Source organism: Sander lucioperca, chromosome 4, assembly GCF_008315115.2.
Source record: "Sander lucioperca isolate FBNREF2018 chromosome 4, SLUC_FBN_1.2, whole genome shotgun sequence".
Lineage (NCBI taxonomy): Eukaryota > Metazoa > Chordata > Actinopteri > Perciformes > Percidae > Sander > Sander lucioperca.
The window spans coordinates 37,058,041-37,078,408 of NC_050176.1; the positions used below are offsets into that span (position 1 = coordinate 37,058,041).

Sequence of the window (20,368 nt, forward strand, 5' to 3'; positions counted from 1 at the left end):
TAGGTAGGCTACACTCCGGGCTTTCTGAACGATAGCTGTCAATCAAGGTAGACTAATAAACCCTGTGTGGGTGAGATTGCCCTAAAAGTGACCAATCATAGGAGGGCCAGTGCCTCTCTTGGTTTTCGTCAAAGTCGGTTTCATTCGGGCGAGCAGAAATCAGAAACCAGAGTGTGTATGCCCTCCAACGATCGCAAAGCAGACACTCGCAGGCGCGTGCAGCTTAGTTTAATACACTCAGGTGCCATTCTTTCCCTCTCCCTATGTTTTGTTTCACACTCGCAGCTGCCTGTACAACTGTCGGTTGTTGAATTGGTTCGCAAAGAGTAATATCTGAACGTGTGAAATTTGCTCGTGAGCATGTTTTCTTCGTGCTCGCAAGATATGACATAATCCTGATGCCATATTTTAGAACCTTTCTGCTGTCTTTCATTCGGACTCCGTCAAAGTCTGTTTGCACTGATATGCTTTCATTTAAACCATTTGATAGAAAACCTTTTCTGGGACCATAGAGAGCCTAGAGTGGTGAGTAGGCCTACTAAATAAAATTTATTTTGTTATTGGGTGAACTATTTCTTTAATAACACAGTGAGTATTAGCAGTGTGTGTATCTAATTTTCCCTGCATAAGCACTGAATGTCCAGTAGACCTGTAGCAGATAAGAGCAGAGGATCTTACAGTGCATGGTGGTTAGAGGTTACTTAGTCTATATCCATGACGTTCCCCTCTGGGATTGCTCCGGTGAAATCTCTCTTTTCGGCCAGGTGTCCGTCCCATTCCTCTTCCTTTGTGTTGCCGTTCTAAACTCCAGTGGATTTCGGAGGACTATGGTTAACTGCTCCTCAGATCTCTGCAGGGTAAATCCAGACAGCTAGCTAGACTATCTGTCCAATCTGAGTTTTCTGTTGCACGACTAAAACAACCTTTGAACGTACACGTTCCACCAAAACAAGTTCCTTCCCGAGGCTACTTTGCAGCGGCACCATGGCTCCGTCCGGGCGGTTAGCACCACCCAAGACGATTGTGATTGGTTTAAAGAAATGCCAATAAACCAGAGCATGTTTTTCTCCCATCCTGGAATGCTGTGTGGACTACCCAGACCCTCCTTCGCAGCGCTGTGGAGGAAGGTCTGGGGCACATTCAATCTCAAAACAGTGTGCACCGTTTTTGCTATGGTTTCCAACGGTGTGCAACAGGCTTTGAGTTATTTTTTCTCTCGTTTGGTGGGTGTGTCTCTTGTTTACAGTATTGGCTGTGTCACAGGTAATACCCAATCAGCAGAGACATGTATGTAAACTCTTGGTAGTAAAAAGGCACAGCGCTTGCGCACACAACAGTGTGTTCAACCAACCCCAGTTTCAGTTTAAAGAAACGTGTTGTCGTGTGTCGTGTGAACGTGGCCCTGGCAAAGCGAGACTAGAGTTTACTAAACATGTGCTGCAGCATTCTAACCACATCATTTTTCAGTTTGGATAGAAAAAATGTAGTTGCCTTGCTACACAAAAACTATATTTTTTTTTCCAGGAAAAAAAAGCCCAAAAGGAGTGCGGATGATTTATCATAGAGAGATTATTTCTTATAATGTGTCAGTGTGCTGCCTGCCATACTCAAAGTTATGATAGGTATGAATACATATAAAGAAAAAGGACAGATTTCTGCAGGAAGATGAATTCTAAAAGTTTTAATGTGTCACATCATACAGCACGTCTTTCCTGCATAAACAAAAACAAACGCTTTGCTCATTCTTTATATTGGCAGTAAAGTGTTTTAATCCCTCTCAGGTCCACAGTGAAGAAGCAGCATTTTGATGAGTTTACGCAGGTACTGTTTCTGACTCTGAAGTGTCTGTCTAAATTGGTAAGAACCAAAGCTCAGTGTTCACTCAATAATTCTTACGTCTTCTGTCTCTGTCCACCTCTATCCCCCTTACCAGGAGAAAATATCTGAGCTGTCAGCAGAGAAGGCGGCTCTGAATGAGAAGCTGAAAGCAGAGGAGGAGAGGAGGAAGCAAATACTCACTGACAAAAATCTGGTAAAGATGGTTACATCTGTGATAACAATTGACAGAGGGTTGGTCTGAATCTGTTTAACACAACCTCCCCCTGCTGGTTTGGAAGAGTCACACACTCTAAATGTATTCTGAGCCCATCAACTGACATCTCTTACCACCAGGGGCAGTGTGTTGGCACGGGGGGGGGGGGTGTATTGTATTCTGTATATCAGAATACAATACACATTTTCTATAGACTCAGTCTGCCACTTTTTTGAAAAACAATTCCAGTGCATGGTATCAGAATTTTGGATAGTCACCATAGAAACATTAGTTGGTCATGTGACAAGGGCTGGGAAGATTGGCAGAACAGGGAGCCAAGCGACAGAACTCTGATCCAATGGATTGGTGGTGGTTACCGGAGGGGGGGGCAATCATATTTGGGGGGGGGGGGCTGTGCTCCCCTTCTAGCCCCGCCCCTGCAAACCACTGGTGTCCACTGACAGTCTGGCGAAGTCGGTGACGCCAGTCTGTTCGTGTGTTCCGGGCCGTCGTCAGTCGGAGGAGCCGTTCATTTGGGCAGATTTTACTTGTTGAATCAGCCAGTGGGCAGTCGGACTCAATGAGCAATCTGATTGGTGGAGTGCCTGCCCTTGAGCAGCAAATCAGTGCACGAGAAAACCGTTGCTGACAACGCCAGTATCTTCTTATTACTAGCCATCGTATTTTCTTCCGTTCAGCGAGTAATGACAACAACCATCCTTCTTGACTACTAACACTCTCTGATGAAAACAATGACTGACGACAGCATGCTCTGTGTTTACTAGGTCTAGAGAGATGTTCCGTCATTTCCGGTTTTCAGTTTTTGGGTGACAATACAGATTAGCGCCGCCTGCTGTTATGGAGACGTATTATGTCTCGAGCACACGCAGAATGTACGCTCAAGTTGGCGTCGCTTCAGTGTGTTCTGAGTCACGTTTTTGACCTTGGGGAGCCAACTGATCAGTCCGACTGCCTTTTCTGCCGACCATCGGCCGTCGGGTTGGTGTGTCAGAGCCTTTAGCTCACAGAAATGACATGATAAGCATGATCACATGGTGACTTGTAATCAGTATTACTGTCTTTGTCTGTGCTGCCTCAGGGAGCTGCTTTCCCCACAGAGGACATTACAGTTTCATGTAGCCTGCTCTAACTGGTATGTTTGTTTGTTTGTGCAGAAGGACTCCCACACAGTCTACCTGGAGCAGGAGCTGGAGAGTCTTAAGGTGGTGTTGGAGATCAAGAACAACCAGCTGCACCATAAGGAGAAGAAGCTCATGGAAATGGACAAACTAGTAAGCATCTTTTTCTTTCACATATTATCATCTTCGGTCGGTTGCCCCCCTGTTGTCTAAATGCTTTTTCAGAGGCTTTTTCATTCTCACAAAAGTCCAATATTCAGAAAGAAATCTGATTACTTTTTGACTTTTTCTACACTGTTGTGGGGGAAAATTGCTAAATTGAAGATAAGCACGAAGCATGCAGTCCAGACATATTGTCACCGTTCAGAAGAATATATGCATATAGTCTTTTTGTTGCTGTGTGTCACAGTTGGAGACTAATGTGAAACTGCAGGAGTGTCTGACGAAGGTCCAACAGGAGAACGAGGACTACAAGGCCAGGATGGACAAACACGCTGCTCTCTCCAAGTACGTTCTCCAGGTGCTATGTGTGTGTGTGTGTGTGTGTGTGTGTGTGTGTGTGTGTGTGTGTGTGTGTGTGTGTGTGTGTGTGTGTGTGTGTGTGTGTGTGTGTGTGGTGAGATGGTGATTCATCTCTCTGCAGAGGCGTCAGTTTTGCCATCTGCTCTACAGCAGGATTTTTCAGTCTATGTGCCTCCTGATTTTGCTCCACTCCGCTCTCAGTAATCCATCTGTCTCTACTTCATGACAATATTAGACTTGTAACAGATAAGACTCACTGTTGATTTAACCTGCCTGGGATACCAAGTATTATGAGGTTTTACCCTCTGAGGTAGTGACTACAAACAGGATAAAACTCAGGGTAGGGCTGGGGGATATGGAGGAAATCAAATATCACAATATTTTTGACAAAATACCTCTATCGATATTGTGACAATATTGTAGGGTAAGCTATTGGTAATCACCAATAGTTATATTGCTGCTTTCACACAATATTTACACAATGAGATATGTGACAAACAATAATCAGTAATGTGGATATAATGACTAAGTGGGTAAAAGTAAATAATAGAACTGTGAGAACAGTCTGGTAAGTTTCGAAAATTACATACATTTACTGTAATGTAGCCATGGAAAGACACCAGTAATGTCATATTACGATATTACGATATCCAAAATCTAAAACGATATCTAGTCTCATATCACGATATCGATATAATATCAATATATTGCCCAGCCCTAATTTAGTTAGATATATATGTGAAATGATTGTGGAGATTCAGCTCACTGTCTGTGGACTTTTAACCCACGCAGAGTGAACAAAAGGTCATCAGTCATGCTTTCCTGTGGGTTTTATCTCACATCTGACCTTTCTCTCACATTTGCCTTTTCGTTAACTCATAATCTATAAAATAGGACATTGTGTTTCGGTCTAGACCAGGGGTGGCTAACCTGTGGCTCTTGAGCCGTATGCGGCTCTTTGCCTGCTCCTGTGAGGCTCTTACTGTGTGGCTGGGGGCTGTGTCATTGGTTGATTGTTGTTTTTAACTCTTCTGAAACATACAGTATTTCAGATAAGTAAAAAAAAAAACACATTTGAATACATCTGCCAATACTGCCAATACATTTGCCAATTATTTTAAAATGGAAAATAATGCAGCAGAGTTTTGAGGACAGATTCTGCAACCTGAGGAAAAACAGCGGCCACAGATCACCTTCCTCGTTAACCCTTTCACTGTTGAATCCGATTGTTTGAAAGCCCCTTTAGTGACAAATGAGTGAGAGAGTTGCTTCGAGTGGCCACAACCGAGTTCAAGCAAGACCTGAAAAGGACTGTGGATAACAAAGACTGTCAGGTTTCCCACTGAGTCAATCTAAGTGAGAAAAAAAACTATGAAAACTGCTATGTATTATGACTGTCATCAGATCTGGAAGACACTGTTGCTGTTGTAGTGTGGACGTGCATGTGTTGTGTGGCTTTTTGCTATGGTGCGTTTTTTTTTGTGGCTCTTTATACCTAACGTGGTTGGCCACCCCTGGTCTAGACAATTGCTTATACCAACATCAGCCACATAAAGGAAGTGTCTTTATTGTGAGGCCCTGAGTTTAAACAGTTTAACACTAACAATAATCTCAAATGAATAAATAATCTGAATAGGCAAAATAATCACAAGCATGTCTATCAGCATCTATATTGTTTTTTGATTAGTGTATCATCTGACTAGTGAAACATGGACATTTGAGTATATTTTGTTGGATCACACCTGGACAGTCTTGTTTGAAAGTTCAGTTAACCAGTGTTAACCAGCATGTTTTACAGAAGTTCTTTAAAGGTCCCATGACATGGTGCTTTTTGGATGCTTTTATATAGGCCTTAGTGGTCCCCTAATACTGTATCTGAAGTCTCTTTTATATAGACCTTAGTGGTCCCCTAATACTGTATCTGAAGTCTCTTTCCCAAAATTCAGCCTTGGTGCAGAATTACAGCCACTAGAGCCAGTCCCACAATGAGCTTTCCTTAGTATGTGCCATTTCTGTGTCTGTAGCTATTTAGGAGGAGAGGGGGGGCAAGGTGGAGGGTGGGGGTGTGGCCTTGACCAATTGCCACTTTGCTCATTTGAAAGCCATGATGCCTCTCTCTCATGGGTGGGCCAAATTCTCTGGGCAGGCAAAGCAGAGAAAGGGGAGATAACCTTGCTCCTTATGACCTCATAAGGAGCAAGATTCCAGATCGGCCCATCTGAGCTTTAATTTTCTCAAAGGCAGAGCAGGATACCCAGGGCTCGGTTTACACCTATCACCATTTCTAGCCACTGGGGGACAATAGGCAGCAGTGTTGTACCTGAACGCGTTCATTGAACGATAGTTCATGAACTCGTTCATATTTTGGGCGAACGTGAACTGAACGTACTGATGAACGTTACTGTGAACTCGTTCATTCTGGTGTCTGTGAACGGCACGTTCTCTCAGTTTAACTCAATAGGGTGCCAGATTTCTATAGAGCCTTCCAGGCGAAAACCCGGCTAAAACACACAGTAAACCGGCCTTAATATGTAGCAGACACATCCACAGCAAACCTGAAACGGCAAAAGACAGTCAAGACAGATCCTCGACCCAAATCCCATTAACTGCGTACAGTAGCGGCTTGTCATCTCCCAGCTAGTGATGGTCAATTAAAGCTTTGCGAACCACTGTCTTTATTTTCTGAGCTCACTAGATGGCGCTCTCTGGTCAAAGAAAAAGGTTAAAGGAAGGACAATTCAGTGTGTTTTCAACCCTTTGTTGAACAGAGAGCGCCATCTAGTGAGCTCAGAAAATAAAGACAGTGGTTTGCGAAGCTTCATTTGACCATCACTACTCCCAGCCGCAGCTGGACAACCTGGTGTTGCAGTATATTGTCGGAGACCTGCAGCCTTTGAGTAAAGTGGAAAGCCCAGCTTTCATAAACTTAATTAAGGGGTTGCAGCCATCCAAAAAGGTGCCATCAAGAAAAAAAGTACAGACACTGTTAAACAAGAAATTTAAAGAAAACATATGTGAACTTAAGACTGAACTGTCTGAGATCGATGCTGTGTGCACAACAGCAGAGTGCTGGTCAGCTGTGAATAAGGCATTTATGGGCATCACTATCCACTGGCTAAACAAAACTGATGTTTCTAAGAGATACTCTGCAGTACTGGCATGCCGGCGGATTAAAGGAGCACATACACGTGATGTGTTGGCAAAATTATTGCCAGATCCACAACAAGGTTGTGTGGCAATAATTTTGAAAAATGATAGCTTGCAGCAACATATGGAAAAAAGAACTATGAACTAGTTCATTTTTGGAACTGTGAACTTAGTTCAAAATTTTGAAGTATGAACTATAAACTGAACTAGTTCATTTTAAAATTTGTGAACTGAACTTTGAACTAGTTCAAGTAGAAAGTGAACTTTCCCAACACTGATAGGCAGGCTGGGGGAACTCATAATAATGTTAAAAAACCTCATAAAGTGAAATTTTCATGCCATGGGACCTTTAATCTTTAGAACCATGATAGCCACGGTGTGTCTTCCTTCAGCCCACTCCAGCTCTCTGTCTCCCCCTGCAGGCAGCTGTCCAGTGAACAGGCCATTCTCCAGCAGACGCTGCAGAAAGAGTCCAAGGTCAACAAGCGTCTGTCCATGGAGAATGAGGAGCTGCTGTGGAAGCTGCACAACGGTGACCTGCTGGCGAGCCCGCGCCGCCTCTCACCCACCTCACCCTTCAACTCACCACGGAACTCTGCCTCCTTCACCACAACTGCACCTGTATCGCCCAGATAACCCCAACAACAAGCGACGACCCCTTCCTCCTCCTGCTTCTCCTCATAACTTTTACAAGCCTCGCAGAGCTGTTCCAAATACAGAGGAAGACTTCAGTCACAGCGGTGTTGGATGTTAATGATAAACTTGTACATTTGGAATAAATTGCATTAAAGACGCTTATTTTGAAAGAGAAAAGACATTGCAGTGGCACCGATGCACTTCAGTCTGAGAGTGGGACTGGCCTTGTTCTCTACCAAATGCCTGGTTCTTCAACAAACCTTTCTTCTTTTTCTGAAGAAAACATAAATAAACAGGCACACCTCAGGGTCTGTACATGGCGCCTCACTCTCGTTTTGACTATTACTACCTTTTATTTCTAAAATGTTGTACAGTTTAAGTTCAGATCATCCTGCTCTTTTATACCACTCTTGCTAAAGGGATGGATAAGAGAAAACCTTGGACTGGTGGCATATGTAGGTTTGTGAAAACATACTCAAAGTTGTTTGGGTTTGGCAAATCATAAAATGAAGGGTACTTGCTTTTTCCCTTCTTTTAAAGAGGATTTTTTTTTCCCCTTAAGAGCGAAGCTCAATCACTTCAATCAATTTGCTTTGGACCTCTGAAAGAAGTGGATGAACTTGATGTCCTACTGTGGGCAAACAGGAAAAAATATTCAGTTTGTTCATTTGAGGAACTGACCTTTACTGACCTTTGAACCTTTCATCCAAAGGATATCTGTTCCTCTGTGTAAGCTCCTCACAACCCTCTACCTTAATCAACTATGTGGAATGTAATCACTCTTGGATGTTAAATCTGAGCAGGCATCTCAGAGTAGTGATGGTCAAATAAAGCTTTGCGAACCACTGTCTTTATTTTCTGAGCTCACTAGATGGCGCTCTCTGTTCAAATCAAAAGGTTAAAGGAATGGCAATTCAGTGTGTTTTCAACCCTTTGTTGAACAGAGAGCGCCATCTAGTGAGCTCAGAAAATAAAGACAGTGGTTCGCTTCATTTGACCGTCACTATCTCAGAGCCAAATATGCAGAAGAAGTGTGTTGGCCAGGACAGTGTTCACCCCCTTCCCCCTTTACTTTTTCCTTTAAATCTCTCATTAACAAAGGCATACGACTCCCCCACCTCCTCTAAAATCACAACTATCTGTTTTTGCTTTGGGTCACATATAAAATCACCAGAACAACTCCCAGACTCTGTAACTGACCGATAACTGGCCTGTTTGTCCTGAAAAACCTCAAATGTACTCAAATTGCCTCAGTTCACCATGTTTTATTTTGGACAGAATAAATACAATATGACATTAGATTAAAGCAACATTGTTTTATTTTGAACATTAAAATAAATGCAATGGTATATATTTTTTGAAAAAGTCAAACAAGCAAAGATCAGGAAAGGCTTGGATGAAAATGTGAAGTTTAGGTCAAATGTGTAAAAAAAAAACAAAAAAAAACAGGAAGCTTTTCAGCTCTAGTAAGGAGACGCGTTGCTTCCAAACTTGCCTTCAGCCTATTGGCCATGAGGAACATCAATGATGTTGCCTGCAGCTTTTCTGGAATCACGTTGTCCCGGTAACGGCGCAATTACCAGTGGCGGATGTTCGAGGTCAGCGGCTCGTACCATCATAACTACGGATTTGATGGAGTACCACCAACCGTGCCATGTGTACCACACCACCCCGTCGTCCGCCATTGCTTGGTACGGCCCTTTGTAGTAGTGACCATTCAAGTTGCCTGAATCACACCTGTGATGAGGAAGTAAAAGGAAAAAAAGATTAGACATATATACTCTCATTTGTGTTTGTATATTGCCATTTTTAACTTTTCTCCCTTTATTTTCCATTATTAATTTGCATGTTGTTCTTATAATGTTGTTTGGCATAATTGAATTGAATGCCACAGTGAGACTGAAGCTGAAGTATCAGTCTATTACCTGCTGAACCACCAGCCTGACTTGCTGTGTCTGATACACCTAGCGTCACCGTCATTCTTGTGGTCATAGGTGCTGAACTTGACCCCGCTTGAGCCCAAGCCTGGACTGGTCCATTTCTGCCCAGCAAAGGGGGGCCCATCAGCCAGGGCATTCCCTGCATTCCCAGTGTACTCGCTCACATGTAATTGGTACTGGTCCTTTCCGTGAACAGGGGAGTAAAAGCAAAGAGTTTTGAATAAATCGTTGATGTTGCAAAAGCGCTTTTTTACATTTTACACTAGTATCTGATTCTTGCATTAATGAGGAACAAACTTTTAGGACTGCAAAAAATGGTACATATTTTAAATTCACGTATATGATACTGTAGGTTGATGGAGGTGATGAGGTTTTGTTCTGAATAGAGCACATTATTAAAAATGACATCAAGATAGGCCAACAAGAGGATGGAAAAGATAGCAATAGGGATAAATGGAGGAAAAAGTAAATGGATAGAGATAAGAAGAGGAAAATGTGTTGAGAGGAAGATTAAGTAGCAGTAAGGGGTAGTAGTATGATGGTAAGACAAAGAAAAATGGATTAAAGGAGATTGCATAGGAAGAAATGAGAACAGCTGGCAGGACTGGAGCCAGACGTCCTTACTGTTGTTCCCATAACGAAGGTCATACAACAGTCTAAATAAGAATACTGTTATGGGAAATAAAGAGAGGGCAAGGTTAAAGAAAAAAGAATGCAAATCAGAAGAGAGATGGTTATAAGCTGTTTTTATAAGAAAGAAAAAGAGTAGAGTGGACAGACATATAATTACAAAAGCTTTAATGATTTAATCCAGTTTGGGGAAATTCATATAATTTTCCAAAAATGTGTTAAATATTGCAAAAGAGAATGATAACTTAGTTGAAAATCTTGAATCCTGTGGGAAGGAATCGGCTTTTTGTTGCTATAACTCTTAAGACAACCCTCAACCATGGTACTAAGTGCCTTTTTACTTTCTCATACTATTTTAATGTTGCCAGTGTCTCTGTTTTACCTTTTCATCATCCACTTTAAAGTTCTTGTACTCTGCATAGCGCTGATTACCCTCAAAGTCCTCCATGTTGATCCGCAGGGTGTAGTTTCCTAGAAAACAATGAGTTACACAGGCAACAATCCCATACTGTCTAACAAACCATGCAAACCCACACATACATAAACACACACCTTGTGAGGTGAGACCATGTAGAGGTTTATTGCCCAGCCAGAATTCTCCATCAGGGGAATAGAGGTCTCCAAATCCATGCTTGTACTCCACCCACGCTCTGGGCACACAATGATTATACATACACACATATACAAGAAAGAATTTAATTTATACACAAAAAAAGGAACCAAAAAAGCGAGGCAAGCTCTCACCTTTGACATTTCTTTTGAGACAATTATGTAGTTGAGATGTGAGTATAGGATTTACACACACACACACACACACACACACACACACACACACACACACACACACACACACACCTGTCAAAGTTCTCTTTGCCATCTCTTCTCCTCTGGAAGACAGTCCATCCTCCTCCGTTGTTCATGTCACAGTAGACACTCAGTGCGGCGGGAGAGGCATCTGGACGAATCACATACAGGCCACTGGCCACGTTACCGTCTGCAAACACCTCAGAGCAGTCTGTATGCACAAAGATATACAAGGTAAAATATTAAAACCATGTAGGTGAATAATTGGTATTAACGCAATAGAAGCAAACAGAAACGCACAGACATATTTGCTTTACATCTTTGTGAGATTCCTAGCGGCTGGAAGTATTTTTTTCCTGTGAAGCAGCTGCAGGGTCATGATAAGCGCGGAAATGTTGCCTAATGCTGACTTACAATGGAACTCAAGTGGTAAGTCATGAGAACGCTGCCGCTCGGCAATGGCAGCATTAAAGCTATAGTGAGTCATTTCTGTTGCCCCCACGAGGAGTTCTATGTAATGACAACAACACTGTCGGAGCATCCACATGACGCAAGCCTTTGGTGATCGCGCATCACCCCCACCCCTCCTCCACGCAGTTGCTAACACGGAGGATTAAAAAACATGATGGATTCTTCAGAAGAGGTAATTATCTTGTAAATTGATGTATTGTAATTGATGACTACACCATTTTGTCAACATAGCCATACTAACAAATATACAGAGAGTTTTGTGGAGCTGAAAGGTGCTCTAAGCGATGATGGGTGATGTCACTTCTTGTTGACGTTCGAAGTATTTTCAAACTAAACGAAGGCTAGCTCGCCCCTCCCTCCTCATCATCCTGTCCCCTCCCTTCCACCAAGGGGGTAAGCCAGCCTCAGCAAAGCGTAGCTCCTATGGAGCCATTTTGTTGCTATCAAGCCATCACCCGCCGTTAGCATCCCATTGACTGCCATTCATTTTGGCACCACTTTGACAGCGAGTAACTTTACATCTGAAGCGTATAAAGCCTTTATTTGTCCATTGTTTATTTCTAAAGAAACACGACAATGTATAAAAGTCTCCATTACCTTGTATCTCACGTTATGGCTTCGTAGCAGACGTTTTTGTAAAAATAGGCTAACGATTGTGTCATAACCACGCAACTTAGTAGAGGAATTACCATATAGTATAGGAGAAGCTTCCAGGCAATTTCAACTTACATTAGCTGTTTAAGTTTAATTACTAATGTTAACTAGCATTTTAGTTAGCAATAATTAGCCTATGCCTATGTTATCTTCTTACATATACCTACGCTCTCCGTCTCTGCAAGATTGGGAATGATTGAGATTTCTCTTGGCACAGCTACCAGAAGACTTCCAACTTTCAGACAGGTTGCTCACGTCCCATCTACGTCGTTTCTCTCAGTTGGAGAACTCCACACCAAGACCTGACATGATAGCCTTACAAAGTTGTTTTAGCTTAGATAAATGTAAGGTTAAATATTCACTCTTCTTTGAGCTTTGTTTGGGTCTTTATAATGTAACCAAACATCTGCTGCAGTTGTAAACAAGGTTAATATGAACAGTTTTTAGGCTGAAAAACTAAAACAATGAGCTGATAGAGGCTAAAAGAGTTGGTGATTATTCTCTGTGGGTTTGCCACTACAAGCGAAACCCTTTTACATTACAACTAGTCATTTAATCCACTGTTAATAAAATACTAATTAGCACTTTAACACTAAAGATTGGTTTGTAGGTAGCTAGGCAGTTAGGACAGCCAACAAGTGACACAATGTAGGAAGTTTTGAAGTGAAGGCAGATACAGTAAACGCTAATGTATGTATCTCTCCCTACCTCTATAGAGGTTCTCAGGGCCCAGGTGTGAGTTGGGTATGTGCTCCAGATGCTGTGCCTGGCTGCTGTGGAGCTCCTGGATGTAGCGATGCTGGTTGTTGATCACATTCATCAGGCCCTGGATCTTTGCTTCCAGACGGACCACATTCTCCTCACATGGCACAGGGGCCTGAAAAGAGACAGAAAGAGAAGATTAGTACCTGGTACATCGAGTGATACACACAGACTTTAAGGGTAGTGGGATACAACAGCCAGAACCAGTAGCTACTGCTTCCAGATAAAAACTGCAACCATTATGCAAAGAATAAATGCTTCATGTTTGACATTCTGTGGCTTTGCATTTTTATAGTTTAAAATCAACAATGAACCTTCTAAAATCTCCTTGAGTTGGTCAGATAAAAAACAAGTTGGGCTTCTTGACAGTTTAAGTGATGAACGAAGAGATGAGAATTTAAAAAAAAATCTATAATCCCTGCAGTTTTCAACATTAAACGGTAGACACACCAGATGTACGGCCTAGTCCTACCATGTCTGGTTTGTATTCAACTATTGCTTTAACATTAATAATTCAATTCACTTTTATTTATAACAGAAGTTATCTCAGGAAACTTCACAGATAGAGTAGGTCTAGACTACACTCTATAACATACAGAGACCCAACAATTCCCCCCAAGAGCAAGCATTTGGTGCAACAGAAACAGACAGAAACCTCAGACAGAACCTGACTCTGCCAGTTGGGACACAAAGACACAGATACAGATACTATACAGAAATATGAGTGGCAGCATGTTTTTCCAGACATGTTGTCTTTCCATAATAGCAGCATGTCTTTCCAGAAACAAAATCCCTGTTACTCTGGATAATCCACACAGCTCACTATGAGTAGTTTTGCATATGAACTACTGATTTACCAAACAAATAGTCCCTATAAAAACTGTCCAGTCATGTCTTTGGATTATCCAGTGTAGAGACAGTGTTTCAGGAAAGAGATTGCTGCTCTTTTGAAACTGGCATTTTATATCTCAAACATCTACGCTCAGAAAACCCAAACTGTCTGTATATGGAATGATTAGAGTATAGTGTTTAGTATGATATAGTGAAAATAAGTTGGATTTTCTTACCGCCAGAGAGGCAACCATGTGAAGAAGAAAGGCCACTGATGTCCTCAGCATTTTCATAATCAGTGATCTGATTGACTCAAACTGCCACACTCGTGACTCTTGTCTCACTTTGTCTATAGAGTCTAACGGACTTCCTCTCTCCTCTGTCCTGTTTGGCTGTTGGCTGATATTGTTCACTGCTCTTTTTGACCATGGCTGGAGATTATTAAACTGCACATTGACTGACACATAGCCTCCATCTAGTGGCTAGAATAAATAGTTATTGTCTCCGGCTAATACCTAATGCCTCAAACTGAACCTACAAACTGCCAAAGGGCCTACAATAATTTCACTTGGCTATAGTTTCACTCATGTGATGTGACCACAGGTGATGCCAGTGACCGAATGTTCCAATTATGAATGTGTGTTATAATTTAAGATTTCACTTTTCCACTGTCTGTAATTCCAGCAACATTAACAAATCTATTAACAACAGAGTAGTTATTTGTTTGTCACACAGTTGTCATTTGGGATTATTTAAGACAAAAAATGTGTCAATGATTAAATCAATACATAAATGCTAAAATAAATAAATACTGACATACATTCATAAATAATTCAATGCATAAATTAATAATAAAAAAAGTTGGTAGAGGCAGTAATAAATGTACGAATAAACTTAAAAAACTTAAAACTTAATTTCAGTATTTGTGTCTGTATGTTAATGAGGTACACTGTAAGGCAAAGTGGACCTGACTCAATCCTGCCACAGTTAGATTAGATTGAAAGATTAGATTACCATCTACCTCATTAACATAAATACAGAAACGAAATTAATAAATGAAAAAGGTAGAAATATAGAAAAGTATAAATGTGGGTTTGTAGAAATAATCATTTAGTCATTTTTTTTATTCCCTGATTAATTACCAATATTTATAATTAAATAATATAATATAATTATAATTGAATAATGTAATTACTTATTCAGCAAAAACACATTTAAATACATACATAAAAGCTTACATAATTAGATGACTAAATATATATTTTAATAAATAAATAAAATTTACAAAACATGAATATGCTGTAATTAATACTTCAACAATTAATTAAATGTTTCTCTATTTCCATATTTCATATTTTAATTGCCAATATTTATTCATTCATTGATTTAAGTATGAATTTTATGTACTTATTTCAGCTTGTCATTTTTTATGCTCAATACTATGTGACTTGTTTGTTATCTGAAGTCACACTTTTGCTAAGCTAAGTAAAATATAACAAGAAAGCAGGAAAGCAAAACGGAGGTTAGCTAAGAGAACCATGATCCACTCGGATACACAAGTTAGGTGACTGCATTTAATGTAAAACCAACATAGACCAACACCATACTATTTGTTTCACAAAATCTCTTTACGGTGCGCGACTGAAAAAAAAAAAAATGCGACTCCGGTGGGACTCGAACCCACAACCTTTGAATCACTGCTCAAGTGCTTGACTAGAAGTCCAATGCGCTATCCATTGCGCCACGGAGCCACCTGTTGGATATCACTCGTTAAACATTAAAAACCTTCTCTCGATATCATTGTCAAAAGTTGTTTCTACACAGCAGAGCTGTGTTTTGTCTCTGCGTTCTGTCACTACTGACACGACATTACATTACAAACCTCAAAACGACATATCTTTGATGAAATGATCACTGCACATACGTGTATACTGTGAAGGTTGCCAAGTCCTATTTCCTGAAACGGTTGCACGTCTGATAGCCTGTATCCATAGTTGTCTTCTTTCTGGATTCTCCTTATCAGATGGGATCCGGTAAAAACATAACCCCGGCTTCTCTCCTCGGCGGTTAGTGCATCCAATCGCCCAACAACTATCTGGCATGTCGTTTTCACCTCAAAACACCAACTTTTGTATGGTAAAACTGGCGACGTCCTGGCAAGATCCTTGATTAGCTTACTAGATTTCGTTGCTAAGAGAATGATGCTTGACATCAAGCCCCGCCCACATCCAAGTCAGTCTTTTTTTTTTTTTTTTTACCTACGTCGTCTCCCCATACGCTCGAACGGACCGAGACGGTAGCAAAGCTGATATCCTCTTGTTTCACATTAGATGACAGAAACTGATGTAAGCTAAACACAAACGACATTTCATGCAACAACAGTGAACTGTAATTGGGCCCGTGTACTTTTTCCATTTATTTGATTTCCGACTTTGAAACGAAAAGAGTGGTTCGGAAATAGCGTAAGACTGCTCCGGTGAAAGCCTTGTTTTCATGAGCTTCTGGGGCTAGCTGCTAGCTAGCTCGGAAGCTACATCTGATCATGGCAGGCAGGTTGCTAATTAGCCAATGCTAAAAAGTATGGAAGTAGCCTACTCGTTCCCCCTGCTTTCTATCAATATTCCTCAGTATTTGACTTTTGGTGTAGTTTGCTAACATGCTCGTAGACATGTAAATGAACTGTTTGCGTGCTACCTAAGTCAACGGTCAACACCTTTTGTAACGTGAAAGCTCAGGCTGCGTTAGCTTCAGCTAAACCACAGCCGCAACTTGCACTGCCCCGTTAAAATGCAACTTCAACCCTCGGATATAACGGTAATCACGTAGCGATTTTACTGTATCTAGACATCTGTATGTGTGTTCGACCTTTTGAAATACTTAGATTAGGTGTGTTACTGTGCAGGTAATATCCGAGGAGCATCTGGCATGATTGTGAATTCTATTGAACCAGACTGACAGACCATTTAAAGACTCAGGAACCCTTTGCAGGTGTTTTTGATTAATTAGCTGATTAGAGTGGGACACTTTCAGCCTAAAATATTGAACCTTTTCACAATATTCAAATTTTCTGAGGGTTTTCATAAACTGTAAGCCATAGTCATCAAAATTATAACAAATACAGGCTGGAAATATCTCGCTTTGCATGTAATAAGTCTATATAATTAGTTTTACCTTTTAAGTTGAATTACTGAAATAAATTAACTTTTGCACAATATTCTAATTTTTCGAGTTTCACCTGTATGCTTCTGGTTCACCTGTTAATTGTTAAAGCAAAATTGCCCCTTTGTACATTTGGTTGTGACTGAATTCTTGCTGTTAATATGAAAGTCCATAACGAAACAACACACCATTGGGTTTAAAGGTTTAAAATGACCCATTTTTCAAATTTGGATATCATTTCAAAATCAGAAATCAGTAGGAACTACATGAAAACTTCACTGTTGCATGAAATATCGTTTGTGTTTAGCCTACATCATCAGTTTCTATCTAATGTGAATCAAGAGGCTATATCAGCTTCTACCAGGCTGTCTTTTTTTTTTTTTTTTTTTTTGTCTTCAAAAACCTTTATTATTCAAGTACAGCTCCATAAACACATTGAAAACATTAAATGCATACATACATACACGAAAAAGGGGCGCATGAAATTTACATTAAAGAGGTTGTAAGGCATTGTAAATGTTCAGAGTCTGGATGGCTTTCTTATTTGTCAGTCCTTTTTTAAAGTTTTAAAATATAATTTCATGTCATTTTTAAATTGGTGACTAGCCTATTCGGTTTTCTTTCAGATCATTTACATTTATAGATATAAAATTTTCAAATAAAATTAAAAGATTCAAAATAAAAAACAATCCAAATAATTTTCTTCATAGTAAAAAAATTCTACCAGGCTGTCTTGGTCCGTTCGAGCGTATGGGGAATGACGTAAGCAAAAAAAAATAAAAAATGGCTGACTTGGATGTGGGCGGGGCTTGATGTCAAGCCCCGCCTTCCCGCAGACTGCAGCGAGATATACTTGGGCCAGCCAGTAGTTGTGACGTCACGTGCAAAGTAGGCTATGAATAGTTACTCTAGATAAGAAATCTGGAAACAACTACGGGCCAATGACAGGCACGTAATGTTACGTTTATGCGTGGGAGTAATGCAGAGTTTAGAATGTTAGCGGCTCTACGTTCTTATGTGAGTGCTCTGAATACATGTGTAGTCTTTGTTAGCCACTACCTTTTATCATTTATTTTTTTAATTGACAACCCCCCGCCCACAAGATGGCAGTAGTGGACCATGAATACCCTGTGTGAATACCCCCTGTGTTGAGCAATTGCTCAACACAGGGGGTATTCACACAGTGACTAAAAAATTTGTAAGTTTTGTAAACCAACACCGTTCTTCCTAAAATGTTTTTTTTAAACTGTTTGTTTTTTATGTTCATGTTTAAACCCCGGCTGGCATTTAAGTATTACGTAGTTGAAAGTACTTTTTGAATAGTTTCTGAGAGGAAGAAAACGTGTGACGGATCGCGGTGTTTCCCAGAACAGATTTCAGAGCCAGCCTAACAAAAATACAGTAGGCCTATTCAAGTGACCAGTTTTGGGTACATCCTATGTGATAGAGTCTATCACAATAGAGTGACTGAACTCAGGCAAAAGTCAAAAGACTGTGAATTCAGTGCCTCAGAAAACGGCATGATCAGAGACAAGATTGTGTTTAGCATGCATGAATGATCAGCACCTGAAAGAAAGACTCTTAAAGGAACAATATGTAATATATTTATTGTATTAAATCAAAAAATGACCACCACAATATGTCATCATATACTAAGGTAACATGCTAAGTTGAAATACTATCTTCTCTGACAACAATGCTAAAGCCAGTATTATCTCCTTTGAAATTTTCATTCTGGTGCGGAATGTCTGTTTTAGTTTTGGTCTGTGTGTTGTTGTCAACTGCCTAGTAAAATAAATGTGTGTGTAGAGTTGTAACACTACCAAATTTTGCTGTATAATTAATTGTTTCTTAATATTAATATATTCTAAATATTTAAAGAAAAAAATATTTTTTATGTATTAGTTTTTCAAACAAATAGATCTTTTGGTTATATCACTATCATGTGACCCAGAAAATGCAATAACACAGGCAGTGGCACCAGCTATTCTATTTCATAGTATGCACAAAAACCGCCTGCTGAAGCAGTTTACTGCGCCAGAAATCAGCTTATCTTATAATATTTTGTGTATTGTGCTCCTAGCGTACTTTTATCATATCATGATGACCAGATCATGAAAATATTTTTACTGAAGCGTTTTGTGAGAGAGAGAGAGGTGGATGCGCTCAGAGCAGGCAGCTGTCAGCTATGAGGGAACGTTTTTGCCATGTAAACATCATATCCCGAATGTGATCAAAAATGGGATAAGCCTCATAACCACAATATTCATGTCCATGTTAACACACATGATTCAAACAACATGCTATAGCTCCGTCCGTGGGTTCAGCGATACTCAGCGTCCAGCAACCAGTTTATCTATGGATCGAGTCATAAAAATAAACATTCTGATAACTGATTTTTATGGCTACACCACAGTGGGCACAACTGGAGACAGATGTGCAAAACTCTAACTACAGTCTGCACAGCATTAGTTCACCTGAACCAATCTCTAGTTCATTTTGCCTGACACAGTTTTCAAAACTCTAAACACTTATCCCATGACTTTTTTGGATTTACAGCACTTTGTTCAAATGCTAACACACTGCTGTCAAAACTGTTAACCACGCATTCAAAACAGAATGGAACACTGCTGATTGCAATTTCAGCTGAAAGATTAAGCAGGTGTCTTGTTTTAGACTTGTTAGTGAACACATACAATATATATATATATATATAAATATGATATATATGACGATGGATGATGGCCTCTGGCCTGAGAGGGGACAGTTCAGGAACTGGGCAGCATTGCACAGCGGTCTCTAGGGTGTGGTCCCAACCGAGCCTCACTCTCCCCTTTCCCCATGGAATCCGTCAAGATGTGCCCCAAGGTTCGCCCTGGGAAGTAGGCTCACACATCAGTCTTTCATCACACTCACCTAAACCTCAGGTAGCTGTTGCTGCTGAGTCACACTCTCCTTTTTCAAATTGTCTGTTTACTCATACCCAGGTGGGAAAGAGTATGGCTATGATGGCACTACTCAAATACTTAACTATACTTAGTAACGTGATTAAAAATCATTACTTATAAATTTGGAAAAGCATGGATTAGTCTACAACATTATGATGTAGTATTTGGAAAGGCATGTAAGCATTTCCCTGACCAGGTTCCCTGCAGAATGAAGCCTAGAGCAGTTGTGACCTATAGGTTGAAGGTTTGTCACTGTCATTTATGCATGTGGATGGCATTATACCAAGTCTAGAATGTTACAACAGTTGTTTCGACAGTGTTACACTGCTTTACGACAGAACCTACATTGTGCTCATGACTACCAGTTGCCGCTTGTTGCCTGTTGATTGTTGTTGATTGTGATTTGCCAGCAAATAAAGCTGAGTTATAATCTTTTATTACTCAGCTTTATTTGTAGACTCTGTCATTCTACAGTCACTTGCATGGCAAGAACCCACTGCAAGACATGTTCTTAGTGATTGACCCCGCAGTGGAACATGTTGAATCATTACATTACATGTCATTTAGCTGATGTTTGCTCCAGAGGTTGCACGCCTCTGGAGCACTATGGGTTAAGTGTCTTCCTCAGGGACACATTGGTTGATGTATCACAGTGGGTATAACCCAGATCTCCCATACCAAAGGCATGTGTCA

General features: G+C 40.5%; 3 protein-coding genes, 1 long non-coding RNA gene and 1 other non-coding gene across 10 annotated transcripts in view; 2 read left to right on the top strand and 3 right to left on the bottom strand.

The window, feature by feature from the left end:
- LOC116059825 (microtubule-associated tumor suppressor 1 homolog) overlaps window positions 1–9,653 on the top strand; it is a 90,038-nt gene extending 80,385 nt beyond the window's left edge. For 3 of the 6 annotated variants that reach the window (XM_031313086.2, XM_031313087.2, XM_036000161.1), the window contains 4 exons: window positions 1,934–2,032; window positions 3,208–3,324; window positions 3,581–3,678; window positions 7,263–7,728. In XM_031313086.2, coding sequence (XP_031168946.1) covers window positions 1,934–2,032; window positions 3,208–3,324; window positions 3,581–3,678; window positions 7,263–7,476 — 528 coding nt within the window. In that variant the 3' untranslated portion in view covers window positions 7,477–7,728. Of the gene's footprint in view, window positions 1–1,933; window positions 2,042–2,119; window positions 2,162–3,207; window positions 3,325–3,580; window positions 3,679–7,262; window positions 7,856–8,891 lie in introns of those variants that run through there. The other 3 variants (XR_004897036.1, XM_036000162.1, XM_031313088.2) reach the window with 3 other exon arrangements.
- On the bottom strand, window positions 8,936–13,975 carry LOC116059827 (fibrinogen-like protein 1). The gene is made up of 7 exons (XM_031313091.2): window positions 13,805–13,975; window positions 12,684–12,852; window positions 10,902–11,061; window positions 10,599–10,696; window positions 10,429–10,517; window positions 9,402–9,598; window positions 8,936–9,213 (listed from the first exon to the last, which is right to left on the bottom strand). Exons 1-7 carry the CDS (start codon window positions 13,859–13,861, stop codon window positions 8,979–8,981), a joined length of 1,005 nt encoding a protein of 334 aa, XP_031168951.1. The 5' UTR covers window positions 13,862–13,975; the 3' UTR covers window positions 8,936–8,978.
- Window positions 10,844–20,368, bottom strand: part of patl1 (PAT1 homolog 1, processing body mRNA decay factor) — a 52,276-nt gene continuing 42,751 nt past the window's right edge. The window contains exon 21 of the transcript XR_004107386.2: window positions 10,844–10,901. The gene's annotated coding sequence lies outside the window, so the exon portion shown is untranslated. The remainder of the gene's footprint in view (window positions 10,902–20,368) is intronic.
- trnar-ucu lies at window positions 15,228–15,319 on the bottom strand. The gene is given in 2 exon segments: window positions 15,228–15,263; window positions 15,283–15,319. It is a non-coding gene; the product is annotated as a tRNA-Arg (tRNA).
- LOC116059828 overlaps window positions 17,737–20,368 on the top strand; it is a 24,460-nt gene continuing 21,828 nt past the window's right edge. The window contains exon 1 of the long non-coding RNA XR_004107387.2: window positions 17,737–17,763. This is a non-coding gene — a long non-coding RNA (uncharacterized LOC116059828). The remainder of the gene's footprint in view (window positions 17,764–20,368) is intronic.

Excerpts from the sequence above, each read along its gene's own strand:
- LOC116059827 (XM_031313091.2), bottom strand. The coding sequence starts at position 13,861 with ATGAAAATGCTGAGGACATCAGTGGCCTTTCTTCTTCACATGGTTGCC. Across the intron at positions 12,853-13,804 it reads ACATGGTTGCCTCTCTGGCG|GCCCCTGTGCCATGTGAGGA; the intron begins GTAAGAAAATCC and ends GTCTCTTTTCAG. Across the intron at positions 9,214-9,401 it reads TCAGGCTGGTGGTTCAGCAG|GTGTGATTCAGGCAACTTGA; the intron begins GTAATAGACTGA and ends TCCTCATCACAG.